The 26,616-nt window shown below is 44.3% G+C and overlaps 1 protein-coding gene across 4 annotated transcripts in view; it reads left to right on the top strand.

Moving 5' to 3' along the window:
• Positions 1–26,616, top strand: part of nlgn3a (neuroligin 3a) — a 128,637-nt gene extending 102,021 nt beyond the window's left edge. For 3 of the 4 annotated variants that reach the window (XM_019367757.2, XM_019367751.2, XM_025897395.1), the window contains 2 exons: positions 15,732–16,521; positions 25,248–26,616. In XM_019367757.2, the coding sequence (XP_019223302.1) occupies positions 15,732–16,521; positions 25,248–26,103 (1,646 nt within the window). In that variant the 3' untranslated portion in view covers positions 26,104–26,616. The remainder of the gene's footprint in view (positions 1–15,731; positions 16,522–25,247) is intronic. The other variant, XM_019367761.2, reaches the window with a different exon arrangement.

Raw genomic sequence — 26,616 nt, 5'->3', positions numbered from 1 at the left:
GATTTCAAAATCTCAAAGGACAGGCAGATGATACCTTCTGTGGAGAAAAGTGGGCAGTTTGGTGTGTCTGTGTTTTTTGTTTTTTCCAACTTCTCCCCCCCGAAAAAGTAGTACGGTGTTAAATTATTCAAAGACTGTAGATTGTATTGCTGTAATTTGTCAGAGACCCAAACGCACAAATCTATTTCTCTGTGTCAAAACTGATGAAGCTGGCAAGGAGGATGGAAATCTGTGACATCAGAGATGGCACTGTGAATATCTGATGGCATTCACTGGAACAGCTACAGATCAGAGCCAAAAACACTGCACCCACTCTTACAGCCAAAACACATCCCTGGCTAAAAAAGACTGGCTCATGTTTGATTAAAATTCAAACAGGAAAACATGTTACCATGGAAGTACTTCATTGAATTAACACAAGCCAGTCAGTAACAGTTTCCATGCAGAAATGCAGACAAACAAAGTGCACAGCTTCATGGTGAGAGGCTGACAGGAATCAGTGTGTGGTAGAACAGATATGCTCCCAGCTATTTACAGTAAATGACAGCAAGTGCAGACTCTGTTGTCACTTTGAAATCTCAGGAAGAGTGTACACAGAATAAGTAATTCTTTCCCCGGCGAGTAATAAAACCATGTTGGACAAACATAAGACAATCGCTGACATGAGACAATTAAAGTGCAAAAAGTTGAGAATAAAACAAAGTATGTGCACTTATGAATCTTAAGTATTTTAAAGTTTGAGAACACAGCATTTTTCATTAATTCACTTAAGTACATTCATCTGTCAAATTTGCTAAATGCAAATATATCCGTGTAGCCCTTTAGTCTTAAACAGAGCACATCTGTCAAAGTGATAAACATTCAGTATGTGCGATATTCTACAAATACACACTGTGATCAGGAGGTTTATTCATACTGCCCATATAGCACTTAAAAACGAAGTAATTTAAATCTAATTTAGTAAACATGAAACACTACTGCTTGCTGTTTCGACCAAAAAAAAAACCTCCAGCTCCAATTAATACATTTTAACAGTCAGCAGATGGTGTTTGCTCAGTGGCCGTTGTCATTTTATCCAAGGATCCATGGATAGACCATATGATTTGCTAAAGAGTGTCAAACAAATAGTTGGTGGGCCTTAAATAAATTATTGTGAAAAACAAGCACATTTAGATAAATATAGTAATATAATATAGAGACTTATATACTTATACATTACTGGTCAAAAGAACACACCTCCATATATGTATTGTATTCATACAGATATATATACATGTTCATATGGACACTGACCAACCCCTGCATTAACTATACCTGTTTAACTGCTCATTAATATGAATATTTCTAATCAGCCAATCACAAGGCAGCAACTTAATACTTTTAGGCATGTTGATATGGTCGGCATGAGAATGATGAAGAAAAGTGATTTAAGTGACTTGAATGTCGCATTGTTGTTGGTCTGAGTATTTCAGAAACTGCTGAGCTACTGGGATTTTCCCAGACAACCATCTGCAGGGTTTAGAGAGACTGGCCTAAAAAACAGAAAATATCCAGTGAGCGGCAGTTTTCTGGATGAAAATACCTTGTTGAGGTCAGAGGTCAGAGGAGAATGGTAAGACTGCTTCAAGCACATAGGAAGGCAACTGTAACTCAACCATTTGTTACAACAAAGGTATGTAGACGAGCATCTCTGAATGCACAGCATGTCAAACCTTGAAGCAGATGGGTTACTGCAGCAGAAGACTCCTGTGGTATTGTTGATGTTTATCTAATAAAGCTCCACATCACCAAGCTAAAATGATCTTAAACTGGTTTCTTGAACATTACAATGGCTTACTCCCGTGTCTGAAATTATGATATTCGTAGCAGGAAAAACACAGATGTTATTAATAGTATAATCGATATTCTTACTATCTAGCAAGGGAATCCTCGGGGAATCCATGTTCCTAAGCCTTTAGCTAGTTACACCACATCGATTCTGACCAATCAGCACAAGTGTTAGGTAGCGTGAGAGTAGTTGTTCAAAAACAACCATGGTGGCTCCTCAAGCGATAGCATAGATGCTACTGTAGCATCTGTTATATCAAACTGTTTTTAGTGAAAAAATAAAATTAAGGCTTTTTTTGCCCAATAAAAAAGTTGTTTTCCTTGTTGTGTATCTACCTGAATAATATTGATTATTTTGGGAAGGTATGAAGAAATAACCATGCTGACACCCGTGCATAAAGCTGCATGATGGATGTGCAAGGATTCGCACTGCTAGAGAACCACGTAACCTGTTGATGAGCGGCTTCACTTATCGATGCGCATTCATTTGCATTGACCATATATAGTTGAATGTGGGTGTTTAGATGATGGGATATGGAGCTCATCCATGCGCGCCTATTTCCAGGTGGACTGCGATTTATAACGGGTACACTGACTGCAGGTGTGCGTACATTTTCCTTTGTGTGCATGCACACTTTTAGCATCAAACCTACGCACTGATTTATAAACGAGGCCCCAGACCCGCTTGTCATTTCTTTAGGTGGTGATGAAAGCTGACAATGACACATTCTATAGTAATGGCAATAGGCTTACCGATGCCACTCTGAATGTGCGCTGGAAAAGAATGTCTGTGGGTGCGATATGTGTCAAGTGTTGTGACGTTAGTTGCTGTTGAATATGTGTTTGCTTGACATTGAGAAAGTGAAGCATGCCAGTATGCGGCCTAACTGATAGACTAGCACACTCTGTCTCACTCACACACACCCGTGCACGCTCATAACTCATCTCTGCAGACTCGCATCAGTACTGCACAAACATGCACAAAAAGTGGGGTGGACATTTTTAGCACACAGCTCATACACACAGTCTGGTTTTGGCAGGTCCAAACCCGTGGGACTGACTGTCATTAAAGGTTGTCCTGTGTAAATACTGCACCCCCCTCCCCCAATCTCTGTGCTCAACTCACCTCACCACAGCTACACACACAGACACACACACACACACCCACACACACACACACACACTCCATGTGTTCATGTAAGACCACATACTTTCCCTCTCCGGGCGGATTCATGTGGCTACAGCTGTGTGCCTGATGGCACTGGCAGCAAGAGGCACACCAGAGAGAAGAGAATACAGGGGAGGATATGAAAACTGAAAAGCATTTTAGCACCAAGAAAGAGGACAAAAACATGACAAAGATAACCGCGCATGCTCTCACATGACCATTATATTTTCTTTTTCTTTTTTGTTTGTTATCCTCTCTCGTCTCCTCTTGCCACGGACCGCTTTGACTGTGAAAGACTGATAATCTGAAGCATGATCGCCGAGGTGGAACGGCAACTATTGAATGCCTTTCCTACCTCGGCGAGGCGGGCACACAGCAGCATGACAAAAGTTAACCAGAATGCAGATGTATGTATATGTTGTATATGCATACAACATAAGCGAAGAGAGTGACGCCTGTGTGTCAGGCTCTCTCACACACACACATACAAAAGAGGAATGAATGAAGTGACCAGGGAAGAGACTCACAGCTTTCTGCCCTTGTGCCGAGACCTCGGCCTGTCACTCTGTGTTTTACTCCCTGCAGCCCGACTCCACTGTAAACAGCCACCGCAATATTTGGTATTGAGGTGGTGAAGAAACTGCCCACCACTTCCCATTTGGCCTTTTCAGAGTTTGACAGAGAAGACTGGAGGTAAAAATACTCTGCATTCTCCCCTGCCAAAATTGAAAATGGTTGGAGTGCTGCTCTGAAAGGGGAATGTATATAGTCCTTGTTATTAGACCGTCCCGGACTGAAATGAGGTTGACTCCATGCCAGACATTGAGATGTTTTCTGTCATTCGTTTTTTTTTTTCCCCCCCTCTTCATCTGAAATTCAATATGATACATTAGTGTTCCAAATGGAGGCAGCGCAATAGATATTAATTACTTGTCCATTACAGTTTGTGACACTATCAATCTGTTATCAGCTGGCTCCACCAATGACTGAAATTAACTGTCACATTTCAATATCAGGAAAGTCATCTCCATGCTTTATTGCCTCCATTACAATGTTCAGTTCTTAAATGGTATCCTTAAGAGATCAGAAAGTAACCAGAATTTTTTGGCGAGCACCGACACAGAAGGTGTGTGTGTGAGTGTGTCACTGTGTTTGTCTTTTGCAAACTTTGTAAATATCAAAGTAAATGTCGGCACCGGTATCGAACAGGGAAAACAAGGAGCACGAATGTGCCGCGGTCGTGGGGAAATAATGGGAGCGCAGCCATATCATGATCTCCACAAGTTCATGTATATTTGATAGGGTCTACCAGATGTGGCCTTGGATATGTATCAGCAAGCAATCTCTCTCACTCAGCTCACAGAAATTAGATTTCATCTCAGGCTCCAAAATCTAATACACAGGCTTATATTTACTCACAGTTGCAGAGCATCATAACCGAATATGACCTCACAGAGAGGTGGCAGAGCTGCACAAAATACAGTTAAATGGAAATACTTACAGTAAATTATTCCAAGTGCCAGCGATGCTGCTTAGCTGTCGACTAGCCGAGAAAATAAAACTGCCCAAATGAAGAAACAAACGTATTTAAGGTTTTTTATAACTTCAGTAAAAAAATCAAATAGTTCAAGCACTGGTTTTGACAAATCTGCATTAGTAGGAAAGCCGTTTCAGTCGGAAATCTCAGGTATGTTGCGATCTCAAACTGCTGAGAAATTACATTTTCCAAATCACACTCTGCAATCATTTCAAAGCCTTCTTATCCGAGCTTTTGGAGCAAGCGCGTATTCGAGATGAAATGGTTGCATGAGTCACCCGATACATTAAGATGCTTGTGTCTTCCTCACAATGAATGCAAAGTCACAGTTTGCATGCTGAGTGCCATTTCCAATGCAGAGAGCCTCTGCCTTGCCTTGAATACTCTCCGGGGACAGTAGCACACACTGAGGAACTTTAAGAGTCTTATCACCCCCCCCACACACACTCACACACACCCCTATCCTCCTGTTATCCTCCCATGACCTCCCTCTTCTTCCCCGTCCTCTGTTCTTTGTCTGTGACACAATGAGAATAGATGTCGGCGGCTCGGTTCATCCATACGTCGGTCTGTTTGTCTAGCTGCGAGATATTTTTTTAGTTTGGACGGCTGATAAATGTGTAGTCAGCACGTTTTTTTTCTCAGAGAGAGGCGGTGAAAAAAAAACAAGGCGTTTCAGATTGATGAAGACTTTGGTCAACACATTTTTAATCTCTATTACTAAAGTCAACATCTCAGCAACTCTGTGTATTTTTCTAATCAAAATAAAAACATTTGAATGGATTGATCGAGATTAGTTTTGCAGCGGATCGATGCTCAGTCGCTGGTTGCTGAGTTCAGATAGGCTGCACAAATAGCTCTTAATTGTTGGGATTTCCAGTTGACTTGATTTGTTTGAGTAGATTTTTCTGGGAGCCGCTGCTGCCGATGGAACTTTTCCAAACCATTTTTACAGCAGAACATGTCATAACCCAATTGTCTCAACGTCCACTTACAGTAAGTGGCCGTGGTGGCTAAAGAGTCTGCCACGGTAATTGACTCAATGGGAATTTACAGTATGAAGCATGAGGCAGGGAAGGCAGGCATAGTGCTCTCCAGGGATAGGTTGTTGTCACACTGTTGCTATCTCTTCACTGCACACAGTAGGCAGGCTACTGATGGGCACACATGGCCAGTGTGTGTCTGTGTGAACAAACCCAGCTGCCCTCTTCAAAGCAGGTAATTCCACATTCAGGTGCTGAGATCAGGTCCCATCCCAGACTCAGCGTCGCTCTCTATCTTTAATGTGTGCACAAGAATGAGGTTGAGGAGAAGGAGACGCATATCCCTCCCATATTTGGCCGCTGTTTGCATGGAGTGCCGCCTTGAATTAAACAAAGCTTTTGTGGCTTCTGGCTGCAGGGCTGCTGGCACGACGGGCAGAGCAGGGAACAGTGGTGTCAGACGTTGCGAGAGAGGAACACAGAGTGACATAGGCACAGCTAGAAGAATATGTTTACCCTGTTGGAACCCGTGCCCGCCCTGGCACGTTCATGCATGGTACAATAGTTAATCAGCTCAGATTCTGCTGCTGGTGTGAGCACTGACCCTTAAAGGCATCTGTAATGGAGGGAGTCTTTCTAATAGGAAGAGCACTATAATTTCGAGAGTGGAGCAGGAATTACAGCACATCCAGGGGAGTATTTTTTTTCTAGTGTGTCCTCTGGTTCTGGTTCATTAATGCTGTTTTAGATTAAAAGAGTTGTTGATGTTCTTGGTCAGAGAAAAAAGGTTGCTGCCTACGAGGTGGTCCGCATGCAGTTTTTAATGAGTTTCCTGAATTGTTGAATGTGCCCGTGTGTGTGTGTGTGTGTGCATTAGTCTTTATGTGGGTGGTTTGCATAGTGTATATATAATAAACATCGCCTTTAGGTATTTTCTACGTAAGCTGGAGTAGGATTGGACTTCCCTGGAGAGACAAATGATGGTTTGAGGACGCACATGTGCATGCTTGGCCATCAGCTTTGTGCGCATGAACGCCACACACATTGTTTGTAAGCTACAATCAGATCAGGGACGTCGTCTATTCGAAACAAGACTCAAAGGCTTGCAGGCAAGCAATCTGCTGTTTTGGAAGTCTGTGAAAAGGCACAGTAAGCTTCCACCCACCAGCTGCTTTTAGCTGGGTTGTGCGTATCCATCTCAGTTTCACCTCCCATACCCCTACAGCTCACAGCTAATTTTTTTTTTTTTTCGTAAGACTTTGACCGGGGCTCTCTTTCTCTCTCCCTGTCACTCTTCCTTTACTTCTCTGCCTCCCCCAAGGGGGTTGTACACCCCTTGTGATAATTTGTCTGTCACAAATGCAACTGCGCCCTCTCCGTGGCTTTCCTTGGCCCAAAAATGAGTTTCAGCCGTCCCATCTGGCTGTCATTGGCAAGATGTCGCCAAGAATAGAAGCTTCCCATCCTTTCACATTTCATGGCTGAATTGTCGTATTTGTGTGTGACTTATATCTTTGACCCACCCATGCTAGACATATTTTACATCTGATTTGTACTTATGGAGCCTAGCTTCCTTGAAGTCAGTGCTCTCTTTGTTTCCAGCTGTCACTGCTGGCTGCATATATAAAAATGAACCAAGCTTTGGGGCTGCTATACAATGCAGATGGGGTGTAAAATATGGTGCATATATTTAGAAACAACAGGAGTCAGATGTTTTTTACTGGCGCTACGCAGCAGCCACTTGCACAATTCTCTCGTGAAAAACCGGTTTCCGTGGGAGCTAAAAGCACTAATCATTTCCTCTCAGCACACTGATCTGAAATCTATTTGTGGAAGCAGTAGGAGAGAAGAGAGAGGAAATCAGAAAACATCTTTAACAACTTGTCTCATCTAATGAGATTAGCAGAGCCGCTTACACAGTCATGACATGGAGATACACACAGATAACCCTGTAATAACTCATTATTCTTCACATTTCCACATCGACGCCTTGTCAAGGCTCGCTGACAGTGCACGTTGTTGTGTGTACACAGCTATCAGGCCAATCTTAGCACTGCAGCAGTGAGGAGTGAGCGTGGCGAAAAATCGCCTAAAAAAAGCCACAGCACAAAGCGAGCTAGCATTAGAAGGACAGAGAGATAGCTTTCTCTGCTTTTCAGAGGCTGCAGCATTAGTGACACATGCATGAGTGCAAATGGGAAAAAAAATCACAGCGCCGGCTCTCTGTCTCTCTCGGTGTAGCAGAGTGTCTGAGAGGGGAAAGAAGTAATGAAATCAGTTCGATGTGTATGCATGCATACTGTAGGTGAGCAGTGCTGAGAATGCACAGGTAGCATCCAAACAGGAAGCAGCTGAACGAGCAAGTGCATGAAAAGGGCAGATTGTTTAAGTATGCATAAAGTCATATAATAAAAACTGTGGAATGATCGCCTCCTTTCTAAACTGAATCTCTCTGTGTCGCATAGAAAGGTCTCCATTCATGTTTTATACATATTCTATTTCTTGCATAGTGAATCCTAGATCTAAAAAAAACAAGCCTGTATGCACCCTTTGATTTTTTTTTTCATCCATCAAACACGTTTCCACGTGCTTTTCTGGCTTCTAGCAACCACGGTAGAGAGCTTTAAAGCTCTTCTAACCTTCGTTTAAGTGTTACAAATGCTGTTATCATCCAGTAGTAAGTGTAGTAAGTGATGCGGGTACCTTTGTATTTGTATTTCTTGCTCTGTGAGTGGACGTCATAACTGGATCACGTATGATGCTCGAGTAAATGGCAGCGTCATCCTGCTGAAAATGTCAGATCCAATTTGTCACATCGGGCAGTGCAGCGCAGAAGCAGCAAAAAGTTCAGACAATCACAAAGATGTATGCAGAGTAATCTGCTTTATTCTGAATGACAACGCACACTAATCTGGAATGTCCTGATGTAGTAAACTCCGCCCACACCGATCCTCGGCTAAATTAAATTCTGAGAATTAGTCCACAAATACTATTTGACTCAGGTGTGGCGTGCACGCCATGTGATTAGCAGCCAGATTGATGAGTTCAAGGAGGAGCCGTGGCCCTGTTGTGCTGTGCGTGCGGACGGGGGGAGGTCAGCGTGTGTGATGATGAGGCCTGGAGTGTGAGGTATTGACCAGTGGATGTCGTGTCGTGATTAGTAGGAGATATCACACTCGCTGGGCTCAGATGCACATCGATCCTTAAACCTAGGTACAGCCTGTCAGCGGGGTCATTTTTACCCTCCTTTCCTTTCTTTCTTTCACCTCCTCCCGCTTTGCCTCATGCTGTTTCACATTTCCTCGCCTCTCCTTCACTAATACCTTCATCTTTGCCCAGCCTTCCTCTTCTCTCTACTCCCCCCCCTCCCTCCTCTGTTCTGCTTCCCCATTCCCTCCCTCTTCCATCCATCCACCCTCATGGATCAAACTCTTTATCTGGCCTAAGCCACAGCCTGCAGGCAAGCAGGCAGTCTCTACAGAGGCTGGAGGAGAAGACCAACAGCTTCAAACAACATTATATAGGGCTGGCATGAAGCATGTCTCACACTGATAGATGAAAACACTGGCCCCTCAGCCACTGTCTCTTTATAGGCATGATGGAACATGGACAGAGGGCAGTCCTCCTGTGTTAAAGCCTGCTCTTCACTTAAATATTGCTACAAGGCCACCTGGGATTTAAGGCAGGCTAAAGTTTGCTACAAATTAGGTAACACTATACTTTTGTATTATAATCGGTAGCAAAAAAAAAAGAAAAACTGTCAGTTTCTGGGAGGACGATACATTTTCTTTGGCAGCTATCCTGTTGGATCATCTGTTATGAAACAGGTTCAGAGTAAATCTAGTTTAAAGGGAAAAAGAATTGAAGCTACTGTAGGTACCAGTAACAGTTGTAGCTCTGAAGCTAAATAAATTGTTCTTGCAATCAATCATAAGTGGGCTATTTTATGTCTTTTTTCATTTTTAATGTTTAAGCAAGCAGGTACTACAAATAACAGTCTTACTTGATGAATGTTCACTCACCCACTGCCTAGATGCCACTGTTATTTAAAGAAATAGTTCACCCTGATAAAAAATAATCAAAAATGCACATTTTTCTTCTGATCTGTAATAGTATTTATATATCTAGATTGTATTTGGTGTTGGTTGCCCAGTTTTGGCTCTATAGATTTCTCTTAAAAATGAAGTAGCTAGATAGAACTTTCCTTTTTGTCCATCCATTCTCTTCTGCTTACCCTTATCCAGGTCACAGGGGGCTGGAGCCAGCTATCATAGGGTGAGAGGTGGAGTACTCCCTGAACAGATCTCCAGTCTGTCGCAGGGCTAACACAAAGAGACAGAAAACCATTTGCACTCACATTCACACCTACAGGCAAATTAGAATCACCAATTAACCTAACACTACTTTGGATTGTGGGAGGAAGCCAGAGTACTCGGAGAGATTGCCCTGGAAAAACACAGCACCAAACACATGTTTTAAAAAACATCCTTTACATAAATGATGACACGATTATTTGTTTTAAATTCCACAAACCTTGGTGCATTTTTTTAATGCAAGAGTTATGTTCTTTACACCAGTCTCCATCCAGCAGTCACAGGAAGTGTGGACCTAGGTACTGCAGCTCAGCCTGGAGGTGAAGCCATTAATGTTTACATCATGTCTCACTGTCATGAGCACAAGTCTCTCATTGACGGGACTTCTGTGCCTCCCTTTCCACAGTAAATGGGTGAGGAGGTGTGTCTTGGTAGGAAATAGGAAAGGAATGATTCATGGATACATGCTCACAACAAGGCTTGTGGAATTTTTTGACTGACCGCATCATGACATCTAGAAAGAGAAGCTTTCAAATGTATTTGTTGGTGGTTTGACCGTGTTTTCTTACCAAAGAGTCTAAGACTAAGGCCGCCTCACCCCAAACAATCTAGATGGATAGATCCACCTTGTCCGTGACAGCTTTTAAAGTCATGTAAATGTTTCGTATATGCCACTTTTCTACTCGAGCACTCAACGTGTCTCATTCACAAACACGTTTTTCCACGTCTGAGTGCTTTAAATCTAACATTCACACCGCAATGAATGCACTTAGAGCAACAGGAGTTCAATATCTTGCTCAGAGATACTTTGGCATGCAGACTGGAGCAGCTAGGGATTGAACCACCGACCTCCCAATGCCCTACCGTACGTCCTGAGACTCAGCCACCCAAAGTAGAGCACTGGAAGAAAAATGAATCACTGACCTATACTGTAAAATGAGACTTAGCCAGTCCAAACTTTCAAAGTTGTTCTCTGCTTTTTTTGTCACGCCAAACAATCTAGATGACTAAAGCAGCACTACATGCCAAAGGAAAAATATGGACATTCAGTTTGGGCTGAACTGTCCCTTTAAACAATGTCCTTGCAGCCTAAGGGAATGCAGAAAGTATTTTCAAAGACGCTGCTGTCCTAAAAGTCATTTTGCTCTGATGTAGATTCTGTCAGCATCATTTTGAAGTTGACAAGTTCAGTGTTGGGTGGAAATTTTAATGGAACAGAAAAAACAATGTAGGTGTTGTTTCGGGGCTGCCATACCGATGTGAAATTACCCATGGACTAATGCATGATCAGACCAGAGGCACTTGTGTTTAAGTGGATGCTGCCTGTAAGCTGTAGCCATGGAGACGACAGCTTTAACTGCAACCGGCCAAGGATACATAAATTGACAAATTTTATGAGTATTGGTCTCCCACCTGGCTTTAAATATTTCACATGGGATTATTTGCATTAAGTTCACTTCATTTATTCCCGTAGTTTATTAAAAAAGAAAAAAAAGACACTAACACTGTGGATTCCTGGAAGAAGATAACACAGCACCGACTGAGTGAAACGCAGCAAGAGAGGCAGAACAACACTTACTGTGTCCAACTACTGTGCTAGCCTAGTTTGGCTGTAGACGGAGAGAAATGTTTTCAACAGAGGGGGGGGCTCTGCAAAGTCCACGGGTCTGTGGAGATTTGCTTACAGTGATGAGATGGTGGAGGTAAGATGGCTCAGAGGATTCAAGCTCCGCTGAACGCAAGCTTATGTCTAATAATCAGCAGGGAGGGACTCAGCGTGGTCCCTCAGAAAAGGAGACTGCGTGAATGCAACAGAGAGGGAGGAAAACCAGAGAAGGGGATGGATTGAAGCAAGCAAAAAAAAAAGCAAGTTGTGAGCGAGGAGAAAAAGGAGAGAGAAATACATGTCCCCGTGGCTACGTTATTTCTCCCCTGCGATGGCTTTTATGTGCTGGAGAAGAGTTTTGATAACATTTTGCTGCCTTGCATATTTTTGTCCATAATAGCTTTGAAAGTCGTGTAGGAATATTGGAAGGAAAAATGAATCGCTGACCTATAAAAAGAGACCTAGCCGGTCCAAACTTACAAAGGTGTTCTTTGTTTTTTCCTTTTCCTTGTTGTTTGTGCGGATGGCATTTGGAGCGGTTCTGTGGGATGGATTTTGCCATTAAAAACATCACGGCGCCGCAGACTGATGAAACTCACCACTGACGCTTGAGTGCATTTTGCCAGCTGTTCCAGATTACAGAGTACAGTCATTTATCGCACTAACTGGCACCAGCATAGCATCCTTGTCCATTAACACAGACTGAACTCTCACACATGCCCGTAGCTGCCGCATAATACATCACAGTGATCCAAAGTACAACCACGTCATGCTCCTCTCTCTCCACTGATGCAGGATTTACTCATTAGTATCAGCACGTTATCCATATTGGTATTGTCAAAACAAGGTTTAAACTTGTCTGAGCCTGTGGGTGTGTTTTAGTGTGTGTGGCTCTCCAACCGATGCGATGGTCATCATTAGCCCCAAGGTCAAGCTCTTTCTTTCCTATCATCAGTGAATTATCTCCACAAGCCACTCCACCAATACAGGGCCTGAACCGCACTCCTGTTTAACGGGAGTCTAGCGAGGATGAAGTGTGGGGGGGGGCAACGCGGTCGAGGTCAGAAAACCACAGCGCAGAGGCGGCTGCGGGGCGACGCAACAGCATTTTAGCAGGGGCCCAATGAGTGATTACCTTGGAGCTCCAGTCATAATTCAGCGTGACCTCAATCTGCCAGCAATGCTATAGTTTGATGGATCTGCTCACAGTTTGGGTGTCGGGTCCTCGCATGTCAAACACAGGCAGATAATAATCAGGCTATCTGTTGCTTTTACAAAATAAAACTTGGTGGATATTAATGTCGCCCGTGCGTCCGTGCACTTTCTGTTTAATTCACCCGGATGGCGCGTAAGGAATCACTCCCTCCGCAGGTGTCAGGGTAGATACTAGAGACAAAACGGTGTCACAAATGGTTAATTCCCATCACGATGATGCCTGTCAGCGGTTGCTCTATCCATCGACAGGCCCATCTCTTTGCTTTATCAATCAAAGTCGGCAAAAAAATGCGTGGATGCACGTACACACACATGCGAGCGCACAAGTGTGCTCTCACATGCGCAGACTTCCTCGTCCCAGTGTGGATAATTAGTGGATTCCCTCAGTGGGTGATAAAGCCTGTGCACTTCTCTCCTCTCTCTCTGACCTTCCCCAGTGAGCTTCTGACCACGGTGGGGCTCATCACACACAGCTCTAATACATATTTATCGGCCCAGTGACAGCTCTTGAGTGCTGGATTTATATGTTTCCTGACAAACAATAGTAAAACCTTATTCATACGTCCTTCTTTTCATCAACCAAAGCAGGAGATAAATCCAGGAGTGTCAACCTGGCTGTAGCTTCCTCAGCAGCTGGCCATCTGTTGGTTGGTTGGGGTGTATCTGGACATGGGACCCAGCCAAGGTACACTCAAGCAGCTCTCTCCAATTACTGCAAACGGATTTGATATACGTATGTCTGTCAAATCGCCTTGGCAATCACAGGAACCTGTGCGCTGGCAAACATTTTCCTACAGCAACTTCTGATCAAAGACATTCAAAAAGTGGCTGTGGTATGGCTGGCGGCATTGGGATTCAGGACAGACTTCCTGCACCATGACTGGCTCTATTTGCACAGCGCAATCAGAGTTGAGATGTGAAGAGAGGCAATACCACTAAAGAGTGAGGGGAGGGGAAGGCGGGTGGAGAGGGGAGGAGGAGGAAGAAGAGGAGGGAGGGATGGCAGGATTAAGCCCCAGCCCACCCCCTACCCTCTCTCAGCCTCCAAGCGGCCATCTTTCATCTTGCGACTGCCCCTCTAATGCTTTCAAGTGGGCGAAGCCCTCGACATCTGCTTCCGCTCCGTGGGACACAGCACGGGCCACCGTCCTGCGGAGATGCACAACCACAGCGCAGTTCAAGGGGCACTGTGAGGCCAGCGCCACTGAAGGCGGAAGGTCTTATCCACGTAGACAGAAACACAAAGACATCAAAAATGACAGTGTGGCATGGGGGATTAAGTCAAAAACTTATATTCAGACATGTAGAAAAATAGAATAGATCAGCTCTTGAAATAAACAATAAATGCATCATATACTAGTGAACAGACTCACAACAGAAACGCTTTACAGTTCACTCACCCAGACACATTAATTCTACTTACTACTTGAGAACAAATAAATGTAAATAGCTCTGTAAATAAACACTCCGTCTTCGCCAAGAAGAAATAAACCCCCTGCCGCCTCTGATTAAGACTACCAAAGTGATATATCTGGCACTTAAGTCTGCTGTTTACCTCATAAACACAAAGATTTCAGCACAGCCACCCACACTGACGCTGAAAAATCACAAACTGAGTCTGCGTGCCTGTATGTTTCTCTGCTAGTCTTTTTGGCTTCAGTGTGGGATGTCTAATGACATTTTTTTAATGCATGCCATTTCAGGAGTATTTCTTCTGCTGTGGCTTTCAATATCATGAGTTCACTGGAATTCCTTGACTCCGGCAATGATAGCGCCATGAGCAATAAAGCGGCATGGTCAAGTGGTAGGAGCTTTGCCTCTGATTTTCTCTGAGATCAGTAAAATAGCACTTGTGATTTTCGAAAACCATATCTGGAGTGCAGATGAGTGGTGCTGTCGAGGACGGTATTGCAGGGTGCTGCCGGTGATATGAGGGAGGCCTAACTGACACTGGGTGTGTGTGTGTGTGTGTGTGTGGAGGGGGGTGCATGTCGTTTTACCTTCACTCTTCTCAAATTTTCCAATTATTTCTAAGGAAATTATGTTTGTTATTTTGGATTTGTTCCTTGTGATGAACAGTCATTTCAGATTTCCTTCATACATCAGTGCAGCTAAAATGTAATTTAATTTGCAAGAGCTCCCCGTGAGACTGTAAATGCGTTCGCCTTGATTTCTGAACCACCTCCACCCCCCTTTCAAAGCCCACACACAAGAAACAAACTTCCATGTAGATTCGTATAATGCGTGATCTGTTGACTCTTGTTTCAACATGTGTCTATTTCTGCAGCGCACAAGCAGGCGAGACCTTGGGTTTTTCTGTGCAGTCTGGTCTTCTTTCATTGCTTGCCACCGCAGTGCGTTCTAGTGCCAGTTTAAAAATTTGCAGCTACTTCTGCAAATGCAGTGAGAGGGAGTCGGGTTTTTTTATTATTATTATTTATAGAAATCCACCCACCCACCCACTAGTGTAGAATTTAGTGGTCTTACACATGGAAAAAAATGTGAAAGACTACAATTTTCCTATGTGGAAAAAACTGACATATAACTGATGCAGAGGTGCTATGCATATATAATGAGCATAAAAAGTGTCTGTGTAATTGCTTCACCCAGTTTAAGCTACCTTGAAAAGAACGTTATCACAAGGAGGGTTTGGGCAACAGGGTTCATATATTCTGAAATCAAACTGTGGTGCATGTGCATGAGGGAAGGCGTTAATATATTTTACGGTATAGACTTGTTTGCCAGCTTTGATTCATTTTCCGAGAGGGCACGTAGAGATGGATAGGGGAAGAGAGGATGACAGACAGAGCGCTGATTCTTTCCCATGTCTGCGAGCTGTCGGCGAGACCAGGCCATCTGCACATTCATTATCACGGCAATGATTCCATTATTGTTCTGCATGGCAACAAGGACTTTTTCTGTCTGGCCTTTGTTATTCTTATCAACTGTGTAGCAGACAGCCCCCTTTTGATCATGGCAGCAACAAAATTAACTGCTATCATGTAGTATAGCACATAACTGAATTATCCTTCAGAATAACGACACTAAACATCATCTTGTCTCTTCTTGTGTCCTTGTGCAGGTCTGTTCCACAGAGCCATCATTCAGAGCGGGTCAGCCCTCTCCAGCTGGGCAGTGAACTATCAGCCGGTCAAGTATACGCGTCTCCTGGCAGAGAAGGTGGGCTGTAATGTGCTGGACACATCAGACATGGTGGACTGTCTGAGGAAGAAGAGCTCCAGGGAGCTGGTGGAGCAGGACATACAGCCTGCAAGGTACCACGTGGCCTTTGGACCTGTAATTGATGGTGATGTTATTCCCGACGACCCTGAGATCCTAATGGAGCAAGGAGAGTTTCTCAACTATGATATCATGCTGGGGGTCAACCAGGGTGAAGGGCTTCGGTTTGTGGAGAACGTGGTAGATTCAGAGGACGGCGTATCTGGAAATGACTTTGATTTTTCTGTGTCTGATTTTGTGGACAGTCTTTACGGGTACCCGGAAGGCAAGGACACACTTAGGGAAACCATTAAGTTCATGTACACAGACTGGGCAGACAGGGACAATCCCGAGACCAGACGAAAAACGCTGGTGGCTTTATTTACCGACCACCAGTGGGTCGAGCCGTCGGTGGTTACGGCTGATCTCCACGCTCGCTATGGCTCGCCCACCTACTTCTACGCCTTCTACCATCACTGCCAGAGCTTGATGAAGCCCGCCTGGTCTGATGCCGCCCATGGCGATGAGGTGCCCTATGTTTTTGGAATTCCTATGATTGGTCCCACTGACCTTTTCCCCTGTAACTTCTCCAAGAACGATGTCATGCTGAGTGCTGTGGTCATGACCTACTGGACCAACTTTGCCAAGACTGGGTGAGTACTTTTTTATTTTCCATCAGAGGGAAGCTACCACTGACTTTAAATTATAAACGTATTCATAATGGTGCTGGGTAGCAGCTTGATATTGATGTATGCCTATGTGCACAAGCAGTCAATTTCCTGTTTGCTCATTTTCTGCTCAGCAAAAGCACACTGTAAAGATAAAAGGATCAGTCATTTAATAAATTAGCTGTTGTTTTAGTTATTTTCAGTTATTTTAATCGTTAAGCCTTTTTTTGTAAGAAAACAATGCAAAACACTTGCTGGATCAAGACGTGAATGTGTTTTCTTTTGTATTGCTGTGACTGTTTGCTGGATAAAGCAGGACATTTAAATCGTACAAATATATTAGTAAATAATAAAAAATATGTTGCAGTCCTGGTATACACTAACTTACATTTTTACCTGAAGCTTTACTCTCTAAAATTGATGACAGAGGTTTTACCCCCAGGGTTACAGAGTGTTATCTCAACTTAAGGCCAGCTCAGTAAGATTTTCCGGGTGAACCGATGGAGCGATGGCCACATGCATGGATGCTGTTGATAGTTTATGTGTGGTTTTCTTGTGCTCACTCTTCCTCCTGTAGCTTATTTTTTACCACTCCACTAGACAGTCTTAAGAGCATAAACTCACCGGCAGCATGCTGTAGTAGTTGTGCAGTGGTAAGAAACCATAAGGAACATGAACAGATAGCTACGAATGCAGAAGTTCATTTAACAGTGGGTAGACTGAACATACTAATCTCTGATCTCAGATCAGGCAGGTGTTCGTGTTCTGTTTCCTCCACAGTGCTTCTCCACATTCCCCCTGGTTTGTGTTTTCTAACAACTGTACTTTTACATTGGTTAAACTAGTGCTCATGCAATTATGAACTTGCTAAGTTATTAATAGAAGGTTACAGATTTAAAAGAAATCCTATTTCAGTCCTATTAACAGCACTTCTGTGCTGCAGAAAATGAGCTGCAGGAGAAAGGAAGCTCTACAATAGATTGTATAGGACAGAAAAGGCATTTTTCAAGAGAGACATTTTTTCTGAGGTATTTTTTGCCCGGACTTCCTGGGTCTCAGTCTGAAAACCTGAGACATATTGAATGCGAGGAAGATTAAATGTTCCTGCAGAATGTGTGCTGTGCTATTCGTGCTTGGCTGCCTGTTTGGGTCCATGGCTGCTTGCCCTTCTGTATACTTGCGTCCGTATGTGTGTGTACTGTGGCTGCGTGTGTGCGTGTTTGGCTGGAAATACTATCTATGCTCTATTATACCAGGGCCCAAAAGACACAAAGACTTATCAGGGAGGCATATCAAACTCTTGCCCTCAGCGGTATTGATTCCCTAAGCTTGGACCCAGTCGATCACTCGTGCCCTGATTGTCTCTTGCTCCCCACTATGCTCAATTTCCCCTCCACCCATCACAAAACTGGACCATTTTGTATGACTACTAGTAATCATTTCTAACAACTTAAATTTAATTTGACAATCCCTGTTCCTAGAGGGGTATTGATCCCATCCTGAATGGGATGCCATCTGAAATCTTGTTCTGTTTTTTATCTGTCTCTATGTCATCTGCCGTCCAATCAGGTGGCATTTACATCCAATCGTCTGGCTGATAGGACCTTGAGCTGCTAATGGCTGACTAGTGCAGATGGACTGATGTCGGCTGTTTTGGCTCCTCGAGGAAAGCACTGAAGTCCATCAGTGATGCCCGGACAGCTGTCTCCTCTGCCTGGCAGCCATTTTGTGTCAACACGTACAAAGCTGCATTTGTAGATGCGCGCAGATTGATTTTATTTTTTTTTTTACTTGTCATTTCAAGAAAGTGATCTGGTCTCATGAGAGGAGACAATGTGTTTAATCTAAATGACAAACAGAAGTTTGAGGTCTCGAGTTAACAATGCATGGTGCTTATGTCTCTGATCTTGGATCTTGTGATGTCACCGAAATTAATTCTGATGAAGGATGACAGCATGTCTGTCATGCCTATATCCAGTCAGACTCAACACTGCTGTAACCCTAACCTAGCCTTCACCCTGGCATGCGCCAAGAGTAGAAAAAGCAAACTGCACTTTACAACTGACCCCATGTCAGTTTTGTAGATTTCCATGTCACTGATTGATTGAGATTAGGGGCAGAGCAGCGAGAGGATAAACCGGTTCTAGATCTGTGTTCACCACGTTATGGGTGTCTGTCCTGTGGTGTGTTGCCTTGGCCTGTCTCCAGATAGGGAGATTACAGGCAAACCACAATTAGGCACTCAGATGGTAAAGAGCCCAGGATTAGATGCCAGCAGAATAAAAACTTACCGTGCTGCTTTAAAGGGTAATTTTACCCGGGCCTATGTAAAGGAATCTACCATAAACTCTTCAAGGGGGGGCAGTGGAGGATTTAAGATATTTCCCACAGATTCTGAAGTTCATCCCTCTCATTTAGACCACGTGAGGGGATATCACTCTCTTCTAACACCACCCAACGCAATCTGGCTCAGGAGGACGTATTTTTAATTAAGACCCAGTTGAATTGGCTTCGCCTTCGTGGCTCGTCCAACAGCCATCTCGCCTGTATCTACAGAGTAGCTCTCACTCCCCTTCCAGATGTTCATAATGAACTGACCCAGATTGCACTTCCTGCCCCTGTCTCTAAATCGGCTGTAGGAACATGTGTGACACGATGTCGAAACACTTGGGCTGCATGTCAACAGTGGGTATCATAGCAGCATTCCCCCCAAAGCTCTTCCTGTCCCTGGTTCTCTTGTGTCATCTTTACAGGGCAAATCCCTTCCCATGCCCTTTTTTTTTTCCTCCATCAGCGTCAGTGAAGCATAAAAGCATACAGAGTGCACACTGTCAAATCTTCTTAGTGTGTGTGCGCACATGTGTGCGGGTGTGATTGTGAGAGCCAGAGCGAGAGTGCGCGTTTACACTATGGGGCTGTTCTTTCCCAAGAGTTAGAGATGTTTCCGAAGCACAGGGATTTGCTCAGCTCTGAGTTATTTTTTTCTGGCTGCAACATTTGTTTTACTATTGACAAGCAAAAATTGGCCTGGGCTTTATTGCCACAACAACTTCATCTGAACTGTTTTGTCAAAACTTTGGTTTTCATTTTTTTTCGTGCACAAGTCTACAGCAACTGATGCGAGGACAGCAGCGACACAACTTTACACAAAAAAAAGAAAGAAAGAAACGCTGGCAGAAGTCTTCAGAAAAAGACAGGATGATGAAAGGCCCGGAAAAGATCAATCATTATATTTCATTAGTGCTAGAAATATGTTGGTCCATCTTCATACTTGTTTTTATCCTGCTGGCTTGTGCTCATTTCCCCAGTTCTGTGTCTGAGCTCTGCCACATGCAGTGCTGGGTATAGGTAGTTAGAGAGCAGAGCGCTGTCACGTGTTGGGTTTTTTTTTTTAAATTCTCCTCCGCAGATCCGCCATTCCTCCCTCACTCTCTCTCTCATTATTCTATACAGACGTGTATTACGATCACAACGTGAGCTAAAATATGCACTATTGATTGGTTTGGTGACAAAGGCTGCCAACTAAACAAATGTAGACAGAAGTAACTACACTGTGTCTGTGGTGCAGTGTTACAGCCAGCACTGTGATTTACAACACTGCTGGTTGATTTTTCTTTTGTTTTCCTCCTACTTGTCAATCGAACACTCCTCTTCTGTAGGATTAACAACACACATACATCAGCTGCTTCTCCTGTCTGACCTCATTCACGCAAAGCTTCAGCCTTTTTTTTCTTTTTTTTACCCCAGCTGTCTAGTAGTTACATCATTCAACTCTGATCTCCCTCTTTGTCCTTCGTCTGGATTATCCCTGGTTCTCTTCAGTTTCCTTCGTTAGGTCCAACCGACTAAACCTGCACCGGGTATACTGAATGCTTGGCTTTGTTGAAAAGCTCAGCCCCCAACAGCAACCTACCTACTCCATTAAATAGGCACTCACTTGATAGGAGATTTGTAGCCAATATCCTGATTTGCATTAGAGAAGGTAAGGAAGTGGTGTGGCTTGTTAAGGGGCCGGGATGCCATTGATCGGTGTCCATGCTGTGCAGTGAATGTAATGAGAGGAGGGCTGCAGGGGAGGAGAAGACGAAGTAGATCTGCATGTATGCGTCTGCGAATAAGTGGTTGTCAGGTTAAAACATGAATAATATTCTTAAACGTATTCATGTAAAATGAACTTCAGATGTAGCTTAAAGCTCCCGATTGTTCAAAAAAAACGACAAAGTGAAAGTAGGGAAAGTTTTGGGGAGAGCCAGGAGAAGCGTTTTTCTTCGCTGCCACTCATCTAATCAAACAAATCAATGGCATCTATAACAGGGAGCGGTCCCGGAGCTGTGTCCTCCAACACTTCTACACACCCCAAAGTCACAGCGCCTCGCCCCGCATCACTTAGCCTGCTGAACCGAAGGCTGCCATTAAATATGAACCTCGCATCACTCAGCCCCATGTCCCAGCGTGCAACCACATGAAGGGTAAAAGAGCACAGCCTGATAATTTGCCTGTTCAGCGCTGAGGATGCCCCCCTCCACCCCATCCCATACACTGAACCAAGACAAAGTCTACAAACAGAATGAGACTGAGTGTATTTCTTCAAAATTTCAAACACAGCGTAGGGGGAAAAGATCTGGTAACCTTCTCATGGAGTGAAAATTACAATTAGTTCCTTACTTTGTGTCACCTGGTAAGGAGATAAACAACTGCAGGGGATGAATTTGTTATGCAACAGTGACAACAATACCAAAGAAAGCTTTTTTTTATCTGCAGCTTAGCAAAATGAGCATCAGTGCCGTTAAATTAATGCATGCTCCTTGGTATATATATATAAATTGAGAAGCTATACTCAGCTCAGGATTCAGAGACCTTGAGTGCAGTGAAAATAGATTCTTGTCTTCCGCCTTAGGGCACCTAAACGTGTCTTTTCAGATTTGGTGATGGCTAGGTTTATGATCATTCAAGCGCTTCAAATTACATCAGGATGAAAAGGGGAAGGAGGTACACGGGGAATGAAAAAAGAAAGAAAATGATATTCATTCTCCCCCCTTATCTACCTTTTACATCAGCGCTTGCAGATAGAGCTCGGAATAAGTAATGAGCTCCGGTCCCATTCTGCCACATGTGTAGGTAGAGCCGAGAGTCGTGTCTGTCATCCAGGTGGCACGGCTTCTTATAGCAGAACTGCTTAACACTTTTAATATCAGCCGGGAGAGGCCCATTGTCCTCACCACAGAGCATGAACAGCTTTGTGAAATGTGACATGTCTTGTGTTTAAGTGCTTCACTTGTTCAGTCCAAGAGGTTATTGTACCATAATGTGGCCCAAATACAGTACAATCACACACACACAGACGTGCGCATGCATGACAGTTGCGAGATGAAATCCAAATTCTCCATCAATCATAAATAAAAGCACATGGGAACACTTACATACGCTTGACAGGCCAAGGTTAGCAGGGGTCAGCAGGTCACTGAGATTGGTGGTGGCGGGGGGGTTGTGACGAGGAGATGAAGGCCATATGAACACATCAGAGGAAATCTGAAAGGCCATTAAAACGCCTGCTTTTATGGGTGTAATAATCCCTCTCCTCTGCCTGGGAGTCCAGCCACAGCTTCAGTGGCCATCCCCAGATTAGGTGGGAGGTCTGACAGGAAGCAGGCTATCAGCTAATGCAGGGGAGCTCTGACAGCACCAACAGGACCACAAACATCACATTATGCCAGGGCTCTTCATGCAAGTCACAACCAGGCATTCGCCACAGAGTTGAACACATGCGGTGAGACGGGACAACGGTGCACTTTGCAGAGTTTTGTCACCAGACTGATGTGATGTTTGAAAGTGAAATGAGCCAGCGATCACAAGATTTGGCTTTAATCTGAGGTTATTCAGACACTTCAAATGAATAGCTACAGACCCTCCCATTTAATATCAGCTTGCCAGATGTGTTTGAACAGGTTAAAATTGTTTTTAATATATGTTTTCATTTTTTTAATGACAATGAAAATTCACACTGTGGCGTAACTTCTAATTAGCATCCAAATTAGACACTGGAACTCCTTTAAAGTGTCTTTATTATCTTCACGTGTTAAACACAGTATCTACTGAAGCATCATACTATTTTGTCCTCGCATACATGCTAAACAAAGAAAGAAACAACACTTCCCAACAAAACGTGGCACCTTCATTCTTGCTGTATATATTAAAGCCTATTGTGTTGGATTTTACAGTAGACCTGTTATAAGATGAGCATGCAGTTCAGACAGGTTGGCACCTGTAGAGACTTTAACAAATGATTACAGCACTATTTTACCACAGATGGAGAGCACAGCAGCACAGCACTCGAGAAACAGTCAATCTGACAACGGCGCACAGCAGCACCCACTGATACAAATCGAACAGGGTAACCTAGTTGCCCTCGCTACACTGACTAGTAAAGCTTGAGTTCAGATCACTCCCTGTGACTCTGCAGCTCAGGGCAGCACTTCAAAGCCGCACAGCAGCCCAAAGTTGAGCAGCAGTGGTAGAAATTGTTCAAAGGAATGTAGCCTGTTTACTATTGACTTTGCAACAATTAACCAAGCATATGTGTGTGTAATTAGATAAGGCAGCCAGTTGTTCTCTAATGCGGCAAATCAAATTAACTAAAGATGCCACATTGATTTCTTTGTGTTCCCTAAATTATTCATCTACACTTGCACTGAACCAGCCAGCCAGCCACCAAAGAGCTTTTCTAACTCCTCTGCACCACCACTCCCTTGCACTCCCCGCATGCACACGCTGATTGTTTTGTGAGATCTGTCGGAGGACGGTTGCAATATTTGTGCCATCACCATTCAGCAAATTGACCTTCCAGAAAAGAGAGCATTTATGGTGTTATGGAAATAAAGAATTCCCATTAACTGCGGCAGCGTTGATCTGCATCGTTCTTGTCGATGCGCGTGCACGTGTGTGAGATAGAGGGCGAGAGCCTGTGCTTGCATGGGTGTGTGCACACTGGTGCACTCTTGCAAGAATTCATGTAGCACGCAGGCTGCAGACAGCTACGTCTGAGGCGGCTCCATTGACATCCTGTTCTCTGGCATGTTGCGCACGGGGAGATCAATATGACCTTACCTCCACCACCCACTCCTTTGAAACTTAATTACTGATATTCAGCTACAAAGTCATCATAGTCTGCCTGTCAATATTCATCGGGGATCATTACGGGCCTAATAAAAGAGGTTATTTACGGGCCGCTCTGCTGACACCAGCCGTGGTCCAGGAATTCAGCTCCAGCCGTCTCAATTTGCTCTACCTCTCTCGGTCTTTTTTCCTCGTTCTCCTTCTCTATCTCTCTCTCTCACCTCTCCCAGAAGCACTGACCTGAAAAAGAAAAATTGACAGCAGAAAAACGAACAGGAGAGAGGATGGAGGTTGAATTCTTCTGGCATGGCTGTTAATTCTCTTAGCCATGTTTGGTGGTTTTTCAGCCGCTGCCAAAAAAAAGAAAGAACAGAAAAAAAAACACAACACTGTAGCCACTATATCCCTAAATCCCCGGCTAAATTTGAACTTTGCTTGCCACTGACATTGCAGTCAGATCCACAAAGGGATATTTCATGACATTTAGAGAAATGTCGCACTGCTCCTCGCCTCCTTGCAACAGCGAAAGTTTTAACATCACCGCTCCAACATCAATTATTGTGTTTTCGTGGCTACAGGACAATTCTTTCATCAGTACCAGAAGCAATACTCTGGGTTGCAGAACTCCCATTTCTGACATTGTACGGTAACAAAGAGTTGTGTGATTGTCGGAGATTGCTATATGTTAATTCGTTCAATAAATCAATAGCTTCACTGTAATTGAAATGGCTGGTCATTTGAGGCAAACCGAAAAGTGGAACAGTGAACTCTGTAGATCACAGGAGGTACTGCATCCAGAAGAAGCTCTTTCCTTTTTGTCTGTCATGCTCAGTCTCATAAAGATCCATTCGCTCTCATGCATGCAAACATCCTGATATCCATGCATGCACACACATATATACACACACAGGGCTGAGCAGTTCCTTTAGTATCTTGATTAATATGGTCCACTTTACATCAGTACATTGGATGCCAATGCACACTGTGCCGCCTTCCCTAAGCAATTAGCGAACGGGCTCCACCAGCGTTGGATTATCAACAACAAGATGCCTCCTGACGCGAGCCCTAAAGCCTGCTGACTTATTCATATGTGTTTACTTTAAAAGCCTTTGCCCTGGTTTTTTGTAGGTGGGCTGCCTTAGAAATGAAATAAGAACAACATCTGGAGAGAGAAGAGAAGGGGAGGGGAGTTAGAGAGACAGGCACGTTATGCTCAAAGAGGTGTCCAAAAGCAGAAAGACACTTGGGGAAAAAATAACATGAAATTGTTCTCAACTCTTTCATTAAGAAGAAAGCATACATATATATATATATATATATATATACACACACAACAGCATGCACACGCGAATCCAATATCATCAGAAGGATTTGGCTGGTCGATGTGAGTTTGTGCTTTTGCTGTTGTGGATTTCACTGAGCAAGATCAATGAATTCTCCACTAGCTGAACCCCTTTCACGCCAAAATATGAGCTGTGAATCACACGCTTGTATTTTTAGTTTTTTTGGACGTTTCCTATCCCACATGAATGTCAAAGCATGAATAATTTAATGTACTCTCAGAATCACATTTAACAGTCTCTCTTTCTTGTCTCCAGGGATCCCAACAAACCAGTTCCCCAAGATACCAAGTTCATCCACACCAAGGCCAATCGCTTCGAAGAGGTGGCCTGGTCCAAATACAACCCCCAGGATCAGCTTTACCTTCATATTGGCCTGAAGCCACGTGTGCGCGACCACTACCGTGCCACCAAAGTGGCCTTCTGGAAACACCTAGTGCCCCATTTGTACAACCTCCATGATATGTTCCACTACACCTCCACCACCACCAAAGTGCCGCCCCCAGAGACCACGCAGAACACACTGTCCACCAAAAGGCCCAATGGGAAAAACTGGCCATTCAACACCAAGAGGCCACCTATGTCCCCGGCCTACAACAGTGAGGAGAAAGACTCCTGGGGCGATGATGAGGAGACAGGGCCGCTGGTTGTAGAGAACCCACGGGATTATTCTACAGAGCTCAGTGTCACTATCGCTGTTGGGGCCTCACTGCTGTTCCTCAACGTCCTGGCCTTCGCAGCCCTCTACTACCGCAAGGACAAGCGGCGGCAGGACTCCGGCCACGGGCAGCCCAGCCCGCAGCGGCAGACCACCTCCAACGACATTGGCCACCACGCGCCGGAGGAGGAGATCATGTCGTTGCAGATGAACCAGACGCACCATGAGTGTGAGGCTGGGAACAGCAATGAGGGGGCACTGCGCCTGGCCTCGCTGCCCGACTACACGCTCACACTCCGGCGCTCTCCGGACGACATCCCCCTGATGACCCCGAACACCATCACCATGATCCCCAATTCCTTGGTAGGCATGCCCAACCTGCACCCCTACAACACCTTCACAACTGGCTTCAACTCCACCGGCCTGCCTCACTCTCACTCAACCACCCGCGTATAGCTTTAAGGAGGCCAGGGGCAGCCGGCGAAAAACGGGGAGGGGAGGAAGAGGCGGCGGTGCAGGGGTGGAAGAGGAGGAGCGGTCCGGATGAACGAATGGAGGAGAGGATTGTGTTTTATAAATATCACAGGGAGGGGAGGGCCGTGAGGGGGGTGGGAGAGGAGGGGAAGGGCATCAGTCAGATTAAAACGTGAGGAGATTTAACTCGACTTTTACTACGAGGAGAGTTGCTGAGAGCTCTCCGTGGATGTCAAGTTGTGCAGAGCTGCCAAAATCAAACTGCTTCCCTTCTCCCGACCAGGAGAGAAGGGGGGTTGCGGGGTCTTTCTGCAGTGTTTTTTTCTAAAATAATCATTTTAAAAGCCTTTTTAAGCAGACTGAGGAGATATCAACAGTTTTTTTCTTGAATTCATAACAAAAAAACAAAAAACAAAGAGTAGTGCTTTTTATTTCCCATCCCTTTTCCTCCTGCGGGAGACACGTCTAGAACAATGGCCTCTACGTCGATATTCA

Source organism: Oreochromis niloticus, linkage group LG2, assembly GCF_001858045.2.
Source record: "Oreochromis niloticus isolate F11D_XX linkage group LG2, O_niloticus_UMD_NMBU, whole genome shotgun sequence".
In the NCBI taxonomy this organism is placed as follows: domain Eukaryota; kingdom Metazoa; phylum Chordata; class Actinopteri; order Cichliformes; family Cichlidae; genus Oreochromis; species Oreochromis niloticus.
The sequence above is the reverse complement of the archived record's forward strand: the minus strand, read 5'-3'. Positions and strand labels throughout refer to the sequence as shown.